The sequence below is a fragment of the Garra rufa genome, chromosome 17 (genome assembly GCF_049309525.1).
Source record: "Garra rufa chromosome 17, GarRuf1.0, whole genome shotgun sequence".
NCBI classification, from domain to species: Eukaryota; Metazoa; Chordata; class Actinopteri; order Cypriniformes; family Cyprinidae; genus Garra; species Garra rufa.
In genome coordinates this window covers 4487872-4507761 of record NC_133377.1, presented here as the reverse complement: position 1 = coordinate 4507761, position 19890 = coordinate 4487872, and the positions used below count along the sequence as shown (strand labels likewise).

At 37.5% G+C, this 19890-nt stretch overlaps 1 protein-coding gene across 3 annotated transcripts; it reads right to left on the bottom strand.

The window, feature by feature from the left end:
* Nucleotides 1–1824: 1824 nt before the first annotated feature.
* LOC141289584 (homeobox-containing protein 1) lies at nucleotides 1825–18477 on the bottom strand. 3 transcript variants are annotated; one of them, XM_073821722.1, is made up of 11 exons: nucleotides 17710–18477; nucleotides 17105–17216; nucleotides 12849–13260; nucleotides 8531–8616; nucleotides 6835–6945; nucleotides 5916–6041; nucleotides 4154–4304; nucleotides 3642–3724; nucleotides 3423–3518; nucleotides 3213–3334; nucleotides 1825–3132 (listed from the first exon to the last, which is right to left on the bottom strand). In XM_073821722.1, exons 2-11 carry the CDS (start codon nucleotides 17181–17183, stop codon nucleotides 2989–2991), a joined length of 1410 nt encoding a protein of 469 aa, XP_073677823.1. In that variant the 5' UTR covers nucleotides 17184–17216; nucleotides 17710–18477; the 3' UTR covers nucleotides 1825–2988. The 3 variants fall into 3 exon arrangements, with proteins under 3 accessions (XP_073677823.1, XP_073677825.1, XP_073677824.1); XM_073821724.1 differs by lacking the exon at nucleotides 5916–6041; XM_073821723.1 differs by lacking the exon at nucleotides 17710–18477 and having other exon boundaries at nucleotides 17105–17692.
* Nucleotides 18478–19890: the final 1413 nt, after the last annotated feature.

Here is a 19890-nt window from a genome sequence, read left to right as displayed (position 1 = left end):
GAATGGGTTCCTATGGAAACCGGAACAGAAAAGCATTCAATCTGACGTTAGAATTCGTAATGGCGGCGCTCATCGTTTACTCAGGAAAAGGGTCTATAATCAGCTAAATATGCAAGTTTCGTTCGGTTCAGTGGCGTTGCAGTTTCGTTCGGTTCAGTGGCGTTTCATTGATGACGGTCGTGAAAACAGTCTATACAATTTTCAAAATCATTCTAATGGTACCCTAACTTCTAATAAAGTTAATGTTTCTGTTTCTTTCCTACGCTTCCCCGCCAAACGTCCGTTCTGGGATTATAAATTCGCTAAAAGGGCGGATCGTTTTATGGCAGCAACAATGCACTTGTAGGGCGAGGTTTCTTTTTTTTTTTTTTTTACAGTGAATTACAAACTTTAAACTGTAGGGGGCTCCAAAGTAGCAAAACACTAACAAAAAATACACCGTTGGTTTAATAGGGAGTTCACCCAAAAGAAAAAATTCTGTCATTAATTACTCACCCTCATGTTGTTCCAAATGTGTTGTGGTACTTTTGTGAATGCACGTTCAAAACCAACGGAAGAACCAACGGAAGAACCAACGGAAGAGAAGAAGTTGTTGAATAAAGTAGTTGTTTTTCTTTTTCTTTTTCTTTGCGCACCAAAAGTATCCTAGTAGCTTCCTAAAATTAAGATAAAATACTGATGTCACATAGACTATTTTAAAGTTGTCCTTACTATCTTTCTGGGTCTTGAATGCGTCTGTTGTGTTGCTGTCTATGGAGGGTCAAAGCTTTTGGCTTTCATTAAAAATACCTTAATTTGTGTTCCGAAGATGAACAAAGGTCTTAAAGGTTTGGAACAACATGAGGGTGAGAAATTAATGACTGAATAATAGAATGACATGGCACCCCAGACCATCACTGACTGTGTGTACTTGACACTGGACTTCAGGCATTTTGGCATTTCCCTCTCCCCAGTCTTCCTCCAGACTCTGGCACCTTGATTTCCGAATGACATGCAAAATTTGCTTTCATCCGAAAAAAGTACTTTGGACCACTGAGCAACAGTCCAGTGCTGCTTCTCTGTAGCCCAGGTCAGGCGCTTCTGCCGTTGTTTCTGGTTCAAAAGTGGCTTGACCTGGCGCCTGTACACGGTGGCTCTGGATGTTTCTACTCCAGACTCAGTCCACTGCTTCCGCAGGTCCCCCAAGGTCTGGAATCGGTCCTTCTCCACAATCTTCCTCAGGGTCCAGTCACCTCTTCTCGTTGTGCAGCGTTTTCTGCCACACTTTTTCCTTCCCAGACTTCCCACTGAGGTGCCTTGATACAGCACTCTGGGAACAGCCTATTCGTTCAGAAATTTCTTTCTGTGTCTTACTCTCTTGCTTGAGGGTGTCAATGGTGGCCTTCTGGACAGCAGTCAGGTCGGCAGTCTTACCCATGATCGCGGTTTTGAGTAATGAACCAGGCTGGGAGTTTTTAAAAGCCTCAGGAATCTTTTGCAGGTGTTAAGAGTTAATTAGTTGATTCAGATGATTAGGTTAATAGCTCGTTTAGAGAACCTTTTCATGATATGCTAATTTTTTGAGATAGGAATTTTGGGTTTTCATGAGCTGTATGCCAAAATCATCAATATTAAAACAATAAAAGGCTTGAACTACTTCAGTTGTGTGTAATGAATCTAACATATATGAAAGTCTAATGTTTATCAGTACATTACAGAAAATAATGAACTTTATCACAATATGCAAATTTTTTGAGAAGGACCTGTAGTTAAAGAAAAAGTAAAAATCAGAATGTGAATAATCTTGCCATCCCAAACGTAAATTAAATTCAAACACAACACAACTTTTGTTTATTAATTTTATTGTTTTATATCATTAGGAAAAAGCACAGAGTAGGGGGCCTTGACAGCGTGCAGCATTGAATCCTGTTGGTGTACAGAGCTGATAGGCCAGAATAATCATACTGTGCAGCTTATAGTCTCTGCACACTCAAAGCGCTTCTCACCGAGACACGCTGATGTGCCTTAAGCAATCGTCAAGTATATTTGACACTGTTCATGAAAAAGTTGCATCCTTTTACAACTTGGCCTAGCTTTGGCTTTTGTTAAGACACAGAAAAACAAACCGTGGATATCAATCCATTGAAAAGCAGCCTGTCGCATTAAATGCTAATATTATACTTGTAGTTTTACATACTGCATTACCTTATTAAAGAGGTACGTAAATGATGCTTATAGCAAATAATACCTTAGAGGAAGGGGAAACTTTTGAAGCATTTTAGACCCTCACACTAGTCAGGGTCAGTATAGCTTAAGTAGCTGGATACAAAGAGCTTACAATCGTTGTGTATACAAAAACAGAGCCATGAGAATCTGAATATTACTTCCAGATCACATCTGAAAAAAAAGTGAAAAACAATATGTACACAATCCTGTATGCTTGAGACAGGTCACATGTCTACCCAATGAACCATTATTGTGAGAAACACTGCAATGTTCTCACTTAACTGCCAAGTTTAGTTCTACCTGAGTTGGCATATCTATTAGGGGTGTTTCTATCCAATCTTGTCTTTAACTATTGCATATGACAATTAAGAGACTGTTAAGCTCTTAAAATTCACACAGACTTCAAACTGGGTTCAGTGCGCCCGTTCTGTCAAATTAAACACCTGTCCTGCAGGTTTCTCTAGACTGCTTGCTTGAGATAATAACAGGTGAAACTGTATATGAGAACGCTGAGAAAAAAAGCAAACAGCTTTAGCATGATAAGAAAAGTTACTAGTTTGCACCTTACGCATCTTTCCCTCTTGCGGGAAGCGTTAAGACTGTCTTGGAATGCACGATATACTGTATAGAGTAAATATTGCCGTTACTACAAGCGTGATTACTGTAGATACATAAGAGTGGCCTCCCTACCACTAGAGGCACCAGAGAATTTAGAGTGTCAGGCTTGGCTGAGAACAACCACGTCAAGCCACTTTGGAACAAAAATACGACTCGGCTCATTGGTTAATCGTCATCAGTAGCCTCCCTTTTCGATTCTTCCAGCTTCCGCTCCACGAGTCGAGAGGTCGGGCTTGAAGGAGACACCATTTCCACAGGAGGTAGCATGGCACCTTCTGGCTCAATGTCTTTTCTCTGAGAGAGCTCCTCCTGGATGCAAAACATTACATTCAAGTGAACAATGCTGAGCATAAACGAGTCCAACTTGTGTATTTACAACAACCTCTAACCTGCTCAGAGAACCGCTGACTCATGACTTGATCTCCAAACTCCTGAGTCTCGACCTCTTCGCTGTTGGAGTGGCAGCTGGGGCTGGGCACCTCTATCCCATGGCTCTCTAGTATGGCAGCCTCTGATTGAAAAAGACAGGAGTACTATGTCTAATGTCTGTGTCACTTAAAATCAGCGATTATCTGTCATCATCATTCTCATGGTCATACCTATGTTGGCACGTCTCTTCATCTCCTTCCTCCGATTGGCAAACCAGTTGTACACTTTGAGCGCAGTCACTCGTTCAAATTCTGAGAGTTTGCATCCTGAAACAATTAATCATTTAAATTAAGTAATTTATACATTCAGTGAGCTACATTTGCAACAAAGATGGCAATGCTAGACTGGTCTGGTTCTGAGGCAGCTCGATACTGATTGCAATCACTTACCAGGTTTTTGAATGACTGCATTACAAGCATTGGCAATTTCCTCTCTTTTGGCCTCATCAGGATACTGATTCTCTATAAAGAAACTGAGAATAAACAGCGAATCAGGAACAAGACTTGGGATGTCATGATCATCATTCAACCAACTGGAAACAGGAATGGCCTGTGTAAAAGTGCAGACTAATAAAACAGGCTGCTTAATGTTTATGACATAATGGCATTAAGTGTATAAAGGTGTGAGCGAAGAAAATATTCCACTTTTATGGGTACACTGTCACCATACCTCACTATGCCATTATTTCTATGGTATATTCCTTTGGCGAATTATCTATTAGATGGATACTGTTTTTGTTTAAACTATTGATAATTTGGAGAATTGTATTTAACTGCAGCATGCATTTGTTTCAGACAGTTTTATCTCTAAGGAGTTATGCAAATGTCCTTTTACAGATGTCACCCTGAAAAAACAATTACTGTCTGAATAGTGCCAAAGACAGTAATTATCTGTGATTTACCTCTCCATGATTGACTGGCACTCCTTTCTCCAGGTAAAGCGACTACCTCTACGCAGTCTAAAAGGCCCAACTGCTGCCCTGTCTGCGGGGCTTCCAGCCAACCTCCAGTCAGGCTCCTCTTTAACCAGTGAACGCATGGACAATGTGGCGCCTGTTGGGAACATTTTTCAAAAACATGGAATATACATCAGAAAAACATATTCGGTGACCATAAACTTAAATACTATATACTAAATATATGCAGAATGTAACATATTCATTATAATTTTTACTGTTCTTCAATGTTTATTTATGTTTAAATAAATCTGTTTTGTAAAGCTTTTAATGACAGCCACTATTTAAATGTTTATATTTCAAAAACCGAATGGGAGTAGAATTATAATTATGTAACTGTAACTTTAGAATTATAAAAACTGAGTGTAATTTAAGCGTTTGCGTACAAATCAGTTAATTTTAGCTGTCAATATTATAGTAATGTAGTACCAAGATTTTAACCTTGAGAAAATTTGTAATGTACTGTACCTGATATATATTTAAAATAAACAATGTAGAATCAAATCGGAAATCAAATCAAAATGCAAATCGAATTGAATCACGATCTTGTGTATAAGAATCGATTGAATCGTGAAATCTGTCAAAACCCAGCCCCGACTATTAATGTACATTTGTTGCATTTTGCCCCCTAGTGGCAGTTGTACTAGTTGTATGCACATATGCCTAAGAATATTTTCACACAAAACCGAAACACTTATTGCAATATGTTTTAAAGAAATGCACAAGGGGTTTTCTAGAGTTGATCAATGTAAATAATTGAGAGTGTGTTCACACTTGTAGTTTGGTTCATTTGGTCCGGACCAAAAAGAAAAATGATACATTTGGTCCTGGTCCACTTAGCATTCACATTGGCATTTTTGACAGCGAACCTAAAGATACTGAACCTAAAGGCATACTGATACATGCAAGACTATTGGTAATTTAATGAGAGTCGCATATGGTCTAGCTGCAAAATTTAAAATATATTAACATCCAAAGCCTAAATTGGATCCAAAAATTTTGCTTATGCATATGATCAGAACTCAATGAAGCTCCTGTACTACTCTCCACTGGAAATGTATAACTTCTGCTCTATTGTTTTTGGAGACAGTGAAGAGGTGGCTTAAGACTCAAAGAGAACATAATAATTTCCCAAACCAGTAGTGTTGAAGTGAACTTAAAAAGAAACACCAGTTCACCCAAAAATGAAAATTCTGTCATGAATTACTCACTCTCAAACTGTACCAAACCCATAATACCTTTGTTCATCTTCAGAACACAAATTAAGATTTTTTGATGATGATGTTTATGAACAGTTTTATGCAGTGTGCATCTTCTTCTACTTGTCAACAAGGCACAGCGCATCTGGGTTCTACGTCAGAACGCCAGCACCTGCATCAGCAGCATCATGCATTGTGATACTCTTATGAACGCAAGGCGGAGACTGACATGGAAGATATGAAATTGTTTAATAAAGTCATTATTTTTGTTTGTTTTTCTGCATAAAAAGTATTCTCGTGGCTTCATAACAATAAGGTTGAACCATTGATGCCACACTGACTATTTTAACAATGTCCTTACTACCTAATTCAAAGATATGTGTGTGTTCCGAAGATGAACAAAGGTAATACAGGTTTGAAATGACATGAAGGTGAGTTATTAATGGCAAACTTTCATTTTGGGGTGAAGTGTACCTTTAAGCTGTGTTTCCCTGCTGCATGGATGTTACCTGACTGGGACTGGTGGGCAGAGTACCAGGGGAGGAGGTGCATCAGCAGTTCTCTCTGCCTATTCCAGGGAGTGTCAGTCCTGCTCCTGGGGACCTGAGCATGCTGGTTTTCACTCCATCTGATACCTTCAACCCATTTGGGCAATCAGAAAACTGTGTTAACTAGGGTCCCTTCGAGGGCCGAAAACGTGCCGTTAATGCTGACGACCGTTAACAAACCGTTAATAAAAATCCTTTGAGAAAACTTCATGGCAGATAACAGTGTTAATAGACATTCAAAGTGATTAGGTTCTTGGAGCCATGCTCAATTTTCTAGCGCTGTAGAGAATGTGAAAGCGTCATGCTCAGGGCTCTGTTAGTAGGGTCGGGTGTTAATTGCACCTCAGTGCAGAGAGGACATGAAAACCAGCATTTGACAAACCCAGGATCAGGACTGAGAGCTACAGAAGAGGGTCTAACCTGGGAGATGAAGAGCAGAAGTGGTCCTGGGGGGCTTCACATTACTTAATTAGCTCCTTTACGCATCAACACGTTCTCTATATTATAAATGTGAGATGATGCGGGTATTGGCGGCGTTACAGCCTAAAAGGCTTTAAGGCTCATTTCCGAATGCCACAACCTACACTTCTTGGATGTGCCAAGAACAGCATTAACCTAAGCGCATAATTGATGGAAAATGACACCAGTTGATTGAATTGCAATTTAGTGCGGCAACATGGCATGTCCTTCCAATATAGTCTTGATTTCTGTAATGTAAAACCCTCAGGGACCATGCAAACTATATAGGGAAGATATGGCAGAATAGCAAATGAAAACTAAACATAAAACTCTCTTACGATTTAAGCCAGCCCCAAGCCCAAAATTCAGGCCACTGCCTTATTTTTGGCAAATCATCTCCCTGCAGGGAACCACAACTCACCTGGGCTGTTGCGCTCCAGCAGGTACCAGCGATAGAATGCTCTGCGTTTGGAGTCGCTCATCTCCAGACCCTGCTGCAGAAGCCACTGGGAGATGTAGCTCTGACTGATACCTGCAGAATATCATAGTCAAAAAAAAGACAATTACTGGCGACAGAAATGGCAGGAAAAGTAGAACGCACCAGAATAAAACCAATTATTCTGAAGACTTGGGCTGAAAAGTGATTAACTCAATGCCAGAGGTATTATTGGTAACTTAGGGCCAGATTTACTAAACAGGGCAAATTAGCATTTGAGCGCAATTCCATGAAAGCACTGATGGGAGGTGGAAATTATGTGTGTAAATTACTGACAATGCACACATTAAAGAATACAGACACAGCCAGATCATTTCCATAATGACCAGTGTAATCTACCAAGAGCAACGTAAAAAAACGCCTGCTTTAAAACATGCTTTTTTGGCTAGAATTTGATGAGCGAAAATGTTAGTAAAACTTGTTGCATTATTCATTTGAATACCGTGCTTGCATAAATTTTGCGTCTGAAAGGGAAACTCCTACAAATCAATAAGGTCAGGTGCAATAACAACTGTGTTTATGCCTTTTCAGCACAGATTCTTCAATGTGTGTCTTTAGTACATCAAGACAGTAATATTTTAACACCAAAAAAAAAAACGGTTTGTGCTTGGCACTTAAATGATTAAAAAAACATTTTTGTTAATTTAAACAAATCTGAAATAAAATCAAAAAGAAACATTGGATGAAAAACTAGAAACTAAACAAAAATGAGAGATGTTGCCTTCGCTAATTGAAATAAGTTGTACTTAAGTTGTAACAAGTTGTAACAATTACTAATAAAAAATAAAAAAATCTAAATAAAATAAATAGTAATATAAAAAAACTAATAAAAAACAACAACAACAACAAAATATGCAAATAACTAATACTTAATCCAAAAATAAAAAATGAAAATAAAAGATAAATCAAAATACTTACAGTATAAGTAATACTAAAGTAATATACTTCATTCAATTGGTCTGATTTTATAATGATATACAGGGTCCAACCATTTTTAAAATATTGTTTAAATAAAACTGTTCAGCATGTGATCAGTGTAATTTTGATTTACAACAAAGTTTAATTTCAAACAAACGTCTTACTTCTGTGAAACACTATTATGTGTAGAAAACTGAATGTCCTTAAAAAATGATTTCAATACTGAGCACATCTGTGCCCAATCTGTACTCTGTGTATTTAATAAGATCCAGTGGTGATATTTCACTGAATAAACTATAATCTGTATAACATCAAGTATGTGTGCAATTTTTTGACAATGTCAAATTTATAAAAAAAAAAAAAAAGCAAACTGAATTAGCAATCAGTTTGTTTCCACAGATTTTGTTGCGCAGACATGTTCCATGACTGTCTGAATTTTCTTATGCACTTGCCCTATATTTTCTCTTGATGGGCAAAATTTTAAAGCTCCCTTGACATGTAGTAAAAATGTAGTAAAAAGATAATATATTTTAGTAAAATAAAAGAATAATCTATTTTTCAGGTTAGCACAGGTCAGGAAATGAATACTTTGTAAATGTACAGTAAATGAAGGTTTAATGGTTTTAGATGTAAAATACTTTAAATAGCCCATTCTTTGATGGTTTGCATGATTAGAAATGCTTACAAAAAGCATTCATAGTACCTGTGACTTGTCCAACAATTGCCTGTGAGATCCTTCTGTTATTGAGAAAAGCCTTTATCTCTTCTTTCACAAGGTTGCTGTCCCTCCTACAGTCCAAACAAAGACAAACATTACAGTCACACCGATCAAAACAAAACATTAAAGGATTAGTTCACTCCAAAATTAAAATTTAATTTCCATTTGTGCTTAAAAAGTATATACATGTAAATTGAGAAAATGACCTATCATTTCACTAGATAAGACCCTTATTCCTCAGCTGGGATCGAGCCCTTCAAAGCTGCACTGAATCTGCAAATTAGATTTTCAACCCATTGATCCCCATTGAAGTCCACTATATGGAGAATCCTGGAATGTTTTCCTCAAAAACCCTAATTTCTTTTCGACTGAAGAAAGAAAGTTCTGGAGTGAACTAATCCTAGTCTAGTGAAACATTTTACCTTATTTATCTGTGTGTCTTGCCTTAAATGGGGAACATACTGTTTTATGTCTCATTCTCCAGAGCCAAATCAAAAAAACATTAGCAGCTGGTGCTTTGCATTACATATATTTAAGGCAAGCCACCACAAACAAAGACATTGTTTTTCATGCACTGGTCATTTACATTTAGAGATTCTGAGCAATTTTCATATTGTTGTTTAAGCAAGCTCCACCCCTTAGCAGGCGGTGTCAAGTGTAGTACTACAAAATGTATTCCAATGTTTTATAATCAAACTTTTTCTAATGTTGACTAAACACATTGCTGGAAAGGAGTCTCAAGGTTTCAAATCCTATTTTGTGGTAAAAGTAATACTGTGACAGTAATGTATACATTTGTGACGGGAAGTCACAACTTCATAAATTCACAGAAGAGTTTTGGTACAGCAATCTAAACTAAATCTCACAGGAACCTCAATTTTTGTGATGTCAACTTAGACATATGGCTTTAATATTATAGTAATTTTAGACTCCAAAGAATTTTCTACAAAAAAATGTATGTACAGTATATTTAGTACAGTACATTTTCTTTACAATAAATCTATTGTATATAAACTTCTATAACCTTTTACACTTTCATTTATTGAAATGCTGATTGTCTTCTTTAAAGGGATAATTCACCCAAAAATGAAAAATTGCCCATTATTTACTCATCCTCCAGGCATCCAAGGTGTATATGACTTCCTTCTTTCATATGAATCCAATCAGATTTATATAAAAAATTATCTTGGCATTTCCAATCTTCAGAATTGCTCAAGCAGGTGTTTCTCTTCATCAGTCCAAAACAAGTCAAATAAAGTACATCTATCCATAATAAAAATGCCTCACACTGATCCGGGGGGTGAATAAAGGCCCCCTGTAGTGAATCTATGCATTTTTGTAAGAAAAATATCTGTGCGCACCGTGGAGAGATCAAAACAAAAAAAATGGTTAGGAATTAGAAGTGCAAAACCAGGATTTGTAAAGAAAAATGTCAGATGATTTCGATATAATCTAAGAGGAGACTGGTTTTCCTTTGCTAAAGTAAAGAAACGTTGCTTCCTTTGCTCCTGTATATTACATCAGGGCTTCCGTGTATGACCAGTTGGCGCAAGCTAAATTAAAGTGATTATTACGTTTTAAATATGGATATTATTCTTACATAAATGCATCAATTCGCTACAGGAGACCTTTATTAAACCCTTGAACCTGTGTGAGGCATTTTTATTTGGATAGATGCACTTTATTGGACTTGTTTTGAACTAGGGATGCACCGAAATGAAAATTCTTTGAAACGTGCAGCGCTCATATTTATTCAATATGAAGTTTCATCAAATTAAGAACTTTATTTAAGTCTTTCAAAAAACAACCCTTACACAATAGTGGGGGACTAAATTAGTCAAAAGTCAAAGTCAAAGTAAGCTTTATTGTCATTTCACCGCATACAAGTATACAGGGAGACGAAATGGCGAGAGCTCTGGATCTGCAGTATAAACATACAATAGTGCAATCAAAAAGCTAAGTTTAAATAAAGTAAGACAGACAAGACAAAACATTGTGCAAGACAAAAACCGTGCAATCGGACAATATAATAGTATAAATCTATAATATGTGCAAATGGATAAGCTATATAAATATACTCTATATGTACAGAAAAATAGAGATCATCATTAGGATCTGAACTTGACACTACTGTATATTTAAGTAGCAGCATGTTTAGAATTAAGAAAGTATGTCAGACTGAATCATCATAAAGTGACAGTGCACAATACTTGAGATATGTGTGTGATTTTCAGTCCATTTGTTCTATGTGCCAAAAGCAGTCCTTGAAGGTGACAGTGCATATAGATATTAAGACAACCAGGTTAAGGAGAAGTAAAATTAGTGTTGAAAAATTCTTGGGGGCAGCGTGCTGTTAAGAAGTCTGACAGCCTGGGGATAAAAACTGTCCCGCAACCTGGCTCTGATGCTGCAGAATCTCCTCTTAGATGGCAGGAGGGAGAAAAGTCTATGCGAGGGGTGAGAGGGGTCCTGCACAATGTTGCAGGCTCTGTCAATGCTGCGCTTATGAAATGTGGCCTGGAGTGAAGGAAGATGCATCCCAATAATGTTTTCTGCTGTCTTTACTATCCTCTGCAGGCGCTTGCGGTCTGATGCATTGCAGTTGCCGTACCAGGAAGTAATTTCAATGGTACCTCTGTAAAAGGTGATGAGAATAGATGGAGGAAGGCTCGCTCTTTTCAGCCTCCGCAGAAAATGTAGTCTATCAGCATATGAAGTATAATCGTCTCTCATTGTCTCTGAGAGAATGCATGTCAGATGCTGAAAGCACTGTCAGTTTTTACTTTCACTTTCACATATTGCGCAGTTTTCACGTTGCTTGTGTGATATCCATTGGCTCACCTCCACGGTTTAAAACATAAATATTTATAAAAATACAGTATATAGAAAAGACATACCTTTAAAATATTGCGACGTAACACCAACGTAAAGCCATTGTTTTTCACTCACTGAAAGCCACATCTGTCTGCACAATGCGCCGATCTCTGCTCTCATCACTGGCTGCACGCACGACAGCAGACACACCCCTTCTTGAAATTTCGTCATTACAAGTTTTGCAAATCGCTATCCGTGGGTCTTTCTCAGATATACTGAAATACGTCCACACCGCAGAAGTGTTGCTTCAGACAAGCACGTGCAGGCCGCGGTTTCTGTTTGCGTCAACATACTGTTTCGCCCGTGTTGTTTCGGTGATAAATCTCGCGTAGCCAGGTCTGGAATTCATGGAAGCTTTAGTTGGCCAAGGCCCGCCCATAAGACCGTTTGATCGACATGTCAAACAACCAATCACAGTTCGTTTCGTTCAGTGTCACGTTTCGGGGCGTGGAGATGCTCCCACAACAACAGACTGGCGTGCGACAAGTCAGTCATTGAAATAACCAGCATTGAAAGATAACGAAGAAGAGGGAGAACAAGCAGTAAGTCAGTAATTTGTTCGCGAACGTGGCAAATGTGTATAACAACAATGGCGTCTACATAAGCACCTTTTAGCAAAACGCTGAATTAATCAGTCTGCGCTTTGTTTCCCGGCGGACCAAATATAAACGCGACACTCGCGTCTCCTGGAAATCCGGTCAAATTCAACGAATCAGAGGACGACTTTGACATTCCTGAAGTGTTTCCAATTAAGTGTACCATATGCATCAGACGTTTAGCCAACGTTCCGTTAGCGTGACGTCTGAGGCTGAGACTAGGTGATAAAAGTCTTTTTTCGGTGGCCGAATATTCGGTGCATCCCTATTTTGGACTGATGAAGAGAAACACCCGCTCAACCAAAAAAGCTTGGAAATGGCAGAATAATTTTTAATATAACTCTTTTTTTTTTGTCTGCAAGAAGGAAGTCATGTACACCTAAGATACCTTGAGGATGAGTAAATAATGGGCAAATTTTCATTTTTGAGTGAACTAACCCTTTAAAAAGAGATCAACCTTTCAATTATTCATGAATAACAACTAAGATGCATTTTCACATCTAGGTTAAAAAAGAGAGGTTGTCAGTTAAGAGGTTAAAGTACGTGTGGTGATATCTTTTTGTAACATTTTATCCTATTTATCTGTGTGTCTTGCTTTAAATGGGGGACATACTGTTGTCCCATTCTCCAGAGCCAAATCATTACCACAAAAAGCTCCAAAAAGTATCCATCTGAACTAACTGTCCACCTGACCTGATTCAAAAAGGGCTCTTGTTCTCTGAAAATTACACTGTTGCTCAGGGACATTCACTGTCATTATCAGCTGTTATATTAATCTCTACCTCTCAGTAGACCTGAAAAGAGAAGCCCACAGAAGTAGCTCATAAAAATACCTCATGTATTCTTCCACCTTCTCCTCCAGATCCCAGTCTTCTTCTGCCAAGTCATAACTAAACGACCTCTGAACTCCGCTGGGTGGGTACATGGGTGGGGGTGAGGCATCATAGCTGTTGCTAGGTGATAAAGCAGCATCCATTACAGGGGTTTGCGTGGTAGCTGAGGTAAGAGAGGAGGAGGACGAGGAGGAGGACGAGGGCGCAGCAGGGGCTGCGGAGGTAGGGGCGCTGGTTGGGGCCGTGTGATTGTTGCAGCATGGGGTACGATGGTCTGGATCAAGCCTCTCTAATGACTCAAGGGCTTGAATGATCTGAGGTTTGGTCATCCCTGACAGCCTTAAACGCTGAAGCAGGTCGATCTGTTCAATGGTGTACCGTGGCTCCACATCACAACACTCCATTCTGGCATCTGTGGGACAAGATTATTAAAAAACAAATGATTTCGTGTTGGCAATGACATTAAACTTCACTTATTATCTTCTAACTACATTCTACACTGATGAACTGCTGTCCCACCATCAAAAAACACATTTAAAAAGCATTTAAGAATTCAAATCTTAGATGTCATTTTGAGTTAAACGTGTTCAAAAATCTTACTTTAACTTTAAGGAACGACACTACCAAACTTCTGCAATTAAGCACCCTTTTTTGGGAGTTATTCCATAACATTTCGTTTTTTATATGTGTACAACTGTTCAGAACTGTGCTAGACAACCATGTGCTGATTAGCATCTTTTAGCTAGCTTCAAAAGTATCTAAAATTGTCACTACCAAAACATGTCATCATTGTTTCGGTAGTGACAAAAGGAAACACATTATCCTTTATTTGGGGGAAATTTTAGTACAGTTATGCAAATTTTTTGTATTTTATTATGCATTACTGTCACTACCAAAAATGTGCAGTCACTACTGAAAAATGGGATGTTTTATCAAAAATAAAGTGTACTGAATTATCAACTAAGATGTTATGATAGTTTTTTGTTCAATGTATATTCAAACTAATGAATCCTTAAGTTTGAAATCAGTATGATCAACTTTTTGCCTTTTGCAAAGAAAATTGGTTCTAAAATACAACAAATCTTCTAAATTACATTTGAAATACTGTTAAAATTGTAATTGTTAATAATTTACCTCTGAGAAAAAATTATAAAATAGCACAAATATATATTTTAATATACATGTAAGCAAAATCTTAATAGGTCAACAAAAACATCTAGGAAGGTGTACCTTGGATATTATACAATTTTTTTGAAAAAAAAAAAATACATTTTTTTCAAGATGTTTCCAACTCTGACTTTGGACCAATTCTGTAGAATGGCCCATATATGTATATTTTGCAATTAAAATTCCATTTTGATTATGTAATTTGTGATGCTTCATAAGATTGTAGTTCTTTCCCTCATTAAAGTACACATTGTTGTACCTTTCTTGGACCAATTTTTAAATACTTCTTTGATTCAAATTAGAGTTTATGATGTTGTGATTCACCTCATAGACGTTGATTTTTTTTTTAACCCCTAGGGGAAAAATAAAAGAGGAAAATACTTTCGGAACCAAAGCTGCTGAAAAAGTGGGTGGGCACTCTATAGAACAGCAAAAATCTCTCATTGGTCAGCAAAACATATAGTCCCATCCCCAACTAATGCCAATGGTTGAGCCAGTATTGCTGGCTTGTTGAGCTGCTCAAATAAATAAATAAATAAATAAATAAGAGAATCTTACAAATACATATAGAGGTGGGGTGTGGTCATTTTTGCACAGGAAAAAAGAAAAAGAGCCAAAAAAAAAAAAAAAAAAAAAACTTAAAGGATAACTATTGCCAAAATACAACCTGGGCTGTTTTTTTTTACTGTAAACGAGACAAACTTATATCTAAAAGCATAATTACGACAAACGAGCCGTTTTTGAGATTGACCGTGATTTCGTTTTGTTTTCAATGGCCGGTGAATGGGAGTACTAGGGGCATAATTTTGAGCGCATCAAAATCGATATTTTTATAACACTAAGAAGGCTCGACACACCATGACACTTTGCTCGAAGTATCGCCTGGTTCTCTACACATGAACTCGAGCATTGAGAACATTGTTTGTGTACACAGAGTTTACTAAAAAGAAAGTTTTTGAACAACTCACTTTCACTGTTTGAGTTTCCGCTCGCGGCCGTCTTGCCAGTCAAGAAGTGTCGATCTCCGAATGCGAGGAGAGTAAAGATGGATAGCTCCTAAAGCACATTTCCATATAAATGCATGGCTTAGGGATGCTCATTTCGGTTATTTTTCCTGACCGACAACCGTTGCTCGTTATCCGAACATTAACCGTTAACTGATCAAATTAGAATAATAAATGCGTTTAAAATAAAAATAGAATGCACGATTATCTGTGATGATACATTAAAAATACAAGCAAATGTTTTATTTTAACATGCAAACAGCACAGCAGCATACAGAGCAACAACAAAAACTGTATTCACATACTCAAATTATCGCGCATCAGCTGTGATTCTGAGAACAGAGAAAACCAGAATAAAGAATAGAATAAATAGGGCTACACTAAATATATATAAATTAAATAACTATCCAATTAAGATGACAAAACTAAAACACACTGAATCCTTCTATGCACTTTGAAGAACGGTACCGGTCTTATTCTTCCCGTCGGACATAAAAATATATGCCAGGCCAGCCTATAAGTTACCTCAGTGTGCCTAGTTTTTAACATGTGGACATGCTGTATGGATAGACTGGAACGCTGTCTGTTAACTGTTAGATCCGTGACAAAATCACCATCACAAAAATCATTTCAATTTGCGGTTCGGGACTTTTCATCCACTGTCATATGTGTGTGGAGAAGCGCATGTTTTTACAGCATTCAGCAATAGCCAATCACAGACATATCTGTTAATTTGATGATCCTGTGGCCAATCGGAGGCGGCTATGTTACAATCCACTCACCACTCAAAGTGCCGGTTTCAGTTCTGCTGATTTCTACATGTTCACAAACTCTCTCATTAAAACAAAGAAAGTGTAGACATTATGTAAATAAGAGATGAATTATGCAGTTTAAAGGTTATTTTATTACTTTTTATTAACTTTGTGAGATCTCTAAGATGAGTGATAGCTTTCCAGTGATTGTACCTTGAGTGCCTATTGCGCACTTTCTAGACTATAATTCATTCAGAATTTTAATACATTCACTTACGGATTCACTCTCTGATAACCCAGTATCGCCACTTGCCATTGAGTTGCATATACTACACCAGTTAACTAAGTGAAGGCGAAGCAAAATATGTCTGTACAGCCACACTGCACGTGTCGACACGCGCTCTTGAGTAAACAGATTACTTGCATATAGCATAATTTCTTTCACCATGCAGCAAACGTAAAAAAAAAAAAATATATAGAAAAAAAACCTTTTAAACCGTTTAACTGATAGTAATAATCGGTTAAAATTCTTACTGTCGGTTAACAGTTAAACGGTCAATGTGAGCATCCCTAGCATGGCTAATTCGTTGTTTTGTCGCAAGTGAAAAACAATATTAACCTTCTAGTTGTAAAAAGAGCCTCATATAAGCCTAATATTTCATCCTATGGAGTCAATTCATTCGCATTCGGAGATCGACACTTCTTGACTGGCAAGATGGCTGTGAGGCTCGTTTGTCGTAATTATGCTTTTAGATATAAGTTTGTCTCATTTACAGTAAAAAAAAAAAAAAACAGCCCAGGATGCATTTTGGCAATAGTTATCCTTTAATGCTCAGTCTGTTCCTCAAACTTTGAATATTTTTTGTGAAAAGCACTATGCAAATAAACGTGAATTAAACTTGCTAACACAAAGCTATTTCTTAAGGCTTGGAATATATCACTTTGATTTTACTTTTATGGTACTTTTTCTCATTTTGTAGTCTGACCGCCCCAGTCCCCATTAACTTTTATTATATGTAAAACAGAGAGCAGGACATTCTTCAAAAGTTCATCTTTTATGTTCAGAATAAATAAAATCATACAGGTTTGGAACAACACAAATGTATACAAATATTTGTTTTTCCATTAATTATTAGTGAACTGCAAAAGGGACACTGGACACATCCATTTATTTTCTTTTATTTTATATATTTTTCTTTTCCATCTATCCTCTTACTTTACAGTTTAATTATTTTGCTACCGTGCAAACACTGGCGTTCCTTCAGGAAATGCAAGTCTAGTAGTATGCAGTAACTTCATATAGAATGTTTGCACATCATATTTGTTGTCCTACCTGAGATTTGAGGTGATAATCGGCCCGTTGGGAGCGGTTCGGCGCGTGGAGCCACAGCAGGAAGGCACCACTGTCGCATGGTCGAGGAGTCACCCGCAGGGGACAAGGGGGGCTGTCAAAACATCACAATAACTACTAACAGCCAGTCAGCATGTGTCAGTTAGTCATGCTAGAGTAACGATACAAACAACTCGGCTACGCTCTGTTTTAATAACGACCTCAAAGAAGAGCTAAAGCACGTCTGTAATCATGACTTTATTTTGCGTCAGGCTCACGCTAACTGGCTAGCCCCAGCGGGGACGCGCTGCTGTGCAACTGCATGCAAGAATGCCTTATCTTCGCCTTTGTTTTCACACTTGCAGCTGAACCCAATGACTTAGGGACGGGTTTTACTTTTGGCAGACAACGCGTAAAGTCATGCACTACTACAAAAAAGTCACCGCTCTAGTTTCTGAAACAGATTCGCGTCTCGCCATGTCACTTGTTATGACTGCGGGTGTGAGATGCCTTCATAGTAGCACAGCTTTGATGCACGGAGCGCTAGAGTAACTGTATTGCCGCTAGCATGAAAAGCTATATGCCCTACACGCAGTTATCCGCCTTACCTCCCCGCGCTACCGTCAAACTGCAGCCGGAGTTGGAGATGGTGCGGCTGGAGAGCGGTCGGTGCACACCCTGGGTTATATCCCGGCCCTCCCGTGCGCTCACTTGCACTCCGAGGCGCTTCAACTAGCTAATGAAGGTGATCCGAGGAGGGTCACATTGTCCTGGGATGCCGCAGCATAATATTACTGGATATATGGAAGTCAACAATTGACCTCTCACCCGCAGCGACAGTCCCATGTGGATGCAGGAAGTGGATGCCAGAAGATACTTCCATACGTTTACTATTTTTAACGACATGTAAAAAGATTTTGCAAGTCCTTGTGAAGAAATATTTGGGAGGAGTTGTGAAATATAAAATGAGTGCTTACTTTTTGTCAAGTTTGTTTACATTTGACAGATTTCGTAGGACTGCTATTCTGTATGGGTTTATGCTTTACTTTTTTGCACACACAGCTATGGGACTGTTTACAGTGCACCAGTAATGAGTTGCACTGTGTGTGCACTGTTAATATGAGGTTCAGACCGCTGCCCACAAATAAATCGGTGTTATATTATATTAATACTATATCATTTAATATTGCAATGTACAGGTGGAGTCACTATTTGAGGCTTACAAGAGGTCTGAAAAACAAAAACATGAATTATTAATCACTTAAATGCATAGTTCCATACAATTACTCAAATATTTAATTATCAAGTTATTTATGTATCATATGTGACCCTGGACCGCAAAACCAGTTGAAAGTGTCAATTTTTCTAAATTGAAATTTATACATCACATGCAAAGATTTGAAGGTGCAAAAAAAAGAAAAGAAAGAAAATTGCCTTTAAAGTTGTCCAAATGAAGTTCTTAGCAATGCATATTACAAATCAAAAATTAAGTTTTGATATATTTACGGTAGGAAATTTACAAAATATCTTCATGGAACATTATCTTATCCTAATTATTTTTGGCATTAAAAAAAAATCTATAATTTTGACCCATACAATGTATTCTTAGCTATTGCTACAAATATACCAGTGCTACTTAAGACTGGTTTTGTGGTCCAGGGTCACAAATTTTAATGTACAGTTTAGTCTTTTATTGTATTGGATAAAATAATAAACTTACATTAATGCTTTTTCTAAAACGCGTGCAATTTATCAAGAAAGGCTAGACATGTTACATAGGTTTTTCCCTTTCATTAACTAACAAATGTTTGAACAAAATGTGTTTTAGCTGTTATTGCCTAGTAAAAAATAAAAGATTTAAAATGCATTTATTTTATACTAAGTACAGTTCTTTTAAAAAGTCTTTTAACATATTTACTGACATATCGTTTGAGACTTACTGAAATAAAAATTGTAAAACAATTTTTTACATATGTAAATGTATTTGTATTATACTTAGCATGAAATAAACGTATTTTAAATAGGTTTGTTTCACTCTAAAACAGATTATCCTGTCTAATAAAAAAACAGAACACACACAAGTATAAAGCAATAGATTTATTCTATTCTTAGTATAGTATATTATAGTAATAAACAAGTTATAATGAAGAAGTGCCTGAACAACTAACAAATGTTGTTCATACAGTTCATACTGTCCAATAATATACATACATATACAGTAATAATCAAGTTATACAAGCTTGAGTTTGATCATTTGTAACCAATGGTTAAACAAGTTTAAACAAAACTTTCATTCATAATAATCCACAACAGAGTACTTGGTCATACATTTCTGGACAGTCAGGTCACTTTTAGTTGTCAGTGCAGTTCATTTTCACTGTCTGAATGAGGTGTCCTGTTCTCAGGAGACCCGGCCTACAGAGAAACCCATCATAACTGTATTCATGGTGATCACCAGCCTGGTGCGCATGCTGCTGCCCCTCTGTGAGACGCTGTATCTCATTATAAAAGGCTGATATGAGTGTGCCAGCTCGCACAGACGTAAACGGATGATCCATAGCAACTCCTGCCTGCAAAGACAATCAAGATAATATCCAGGAGACAATATTATTATAGTCTGCTGACCATCTTTCCATAGACTTTATTAGTGCTGCTGGCTATCTCTTAAACAGGACTTCCTCCCGTGCCTAAATTAATATGCTTTCTTTGAGACGAATGCTTATTGTTTATGATCCAAAGACAAAAACATTCTGGTCCTGATCAAAACTCAATCTGTGACTAAAATCTGT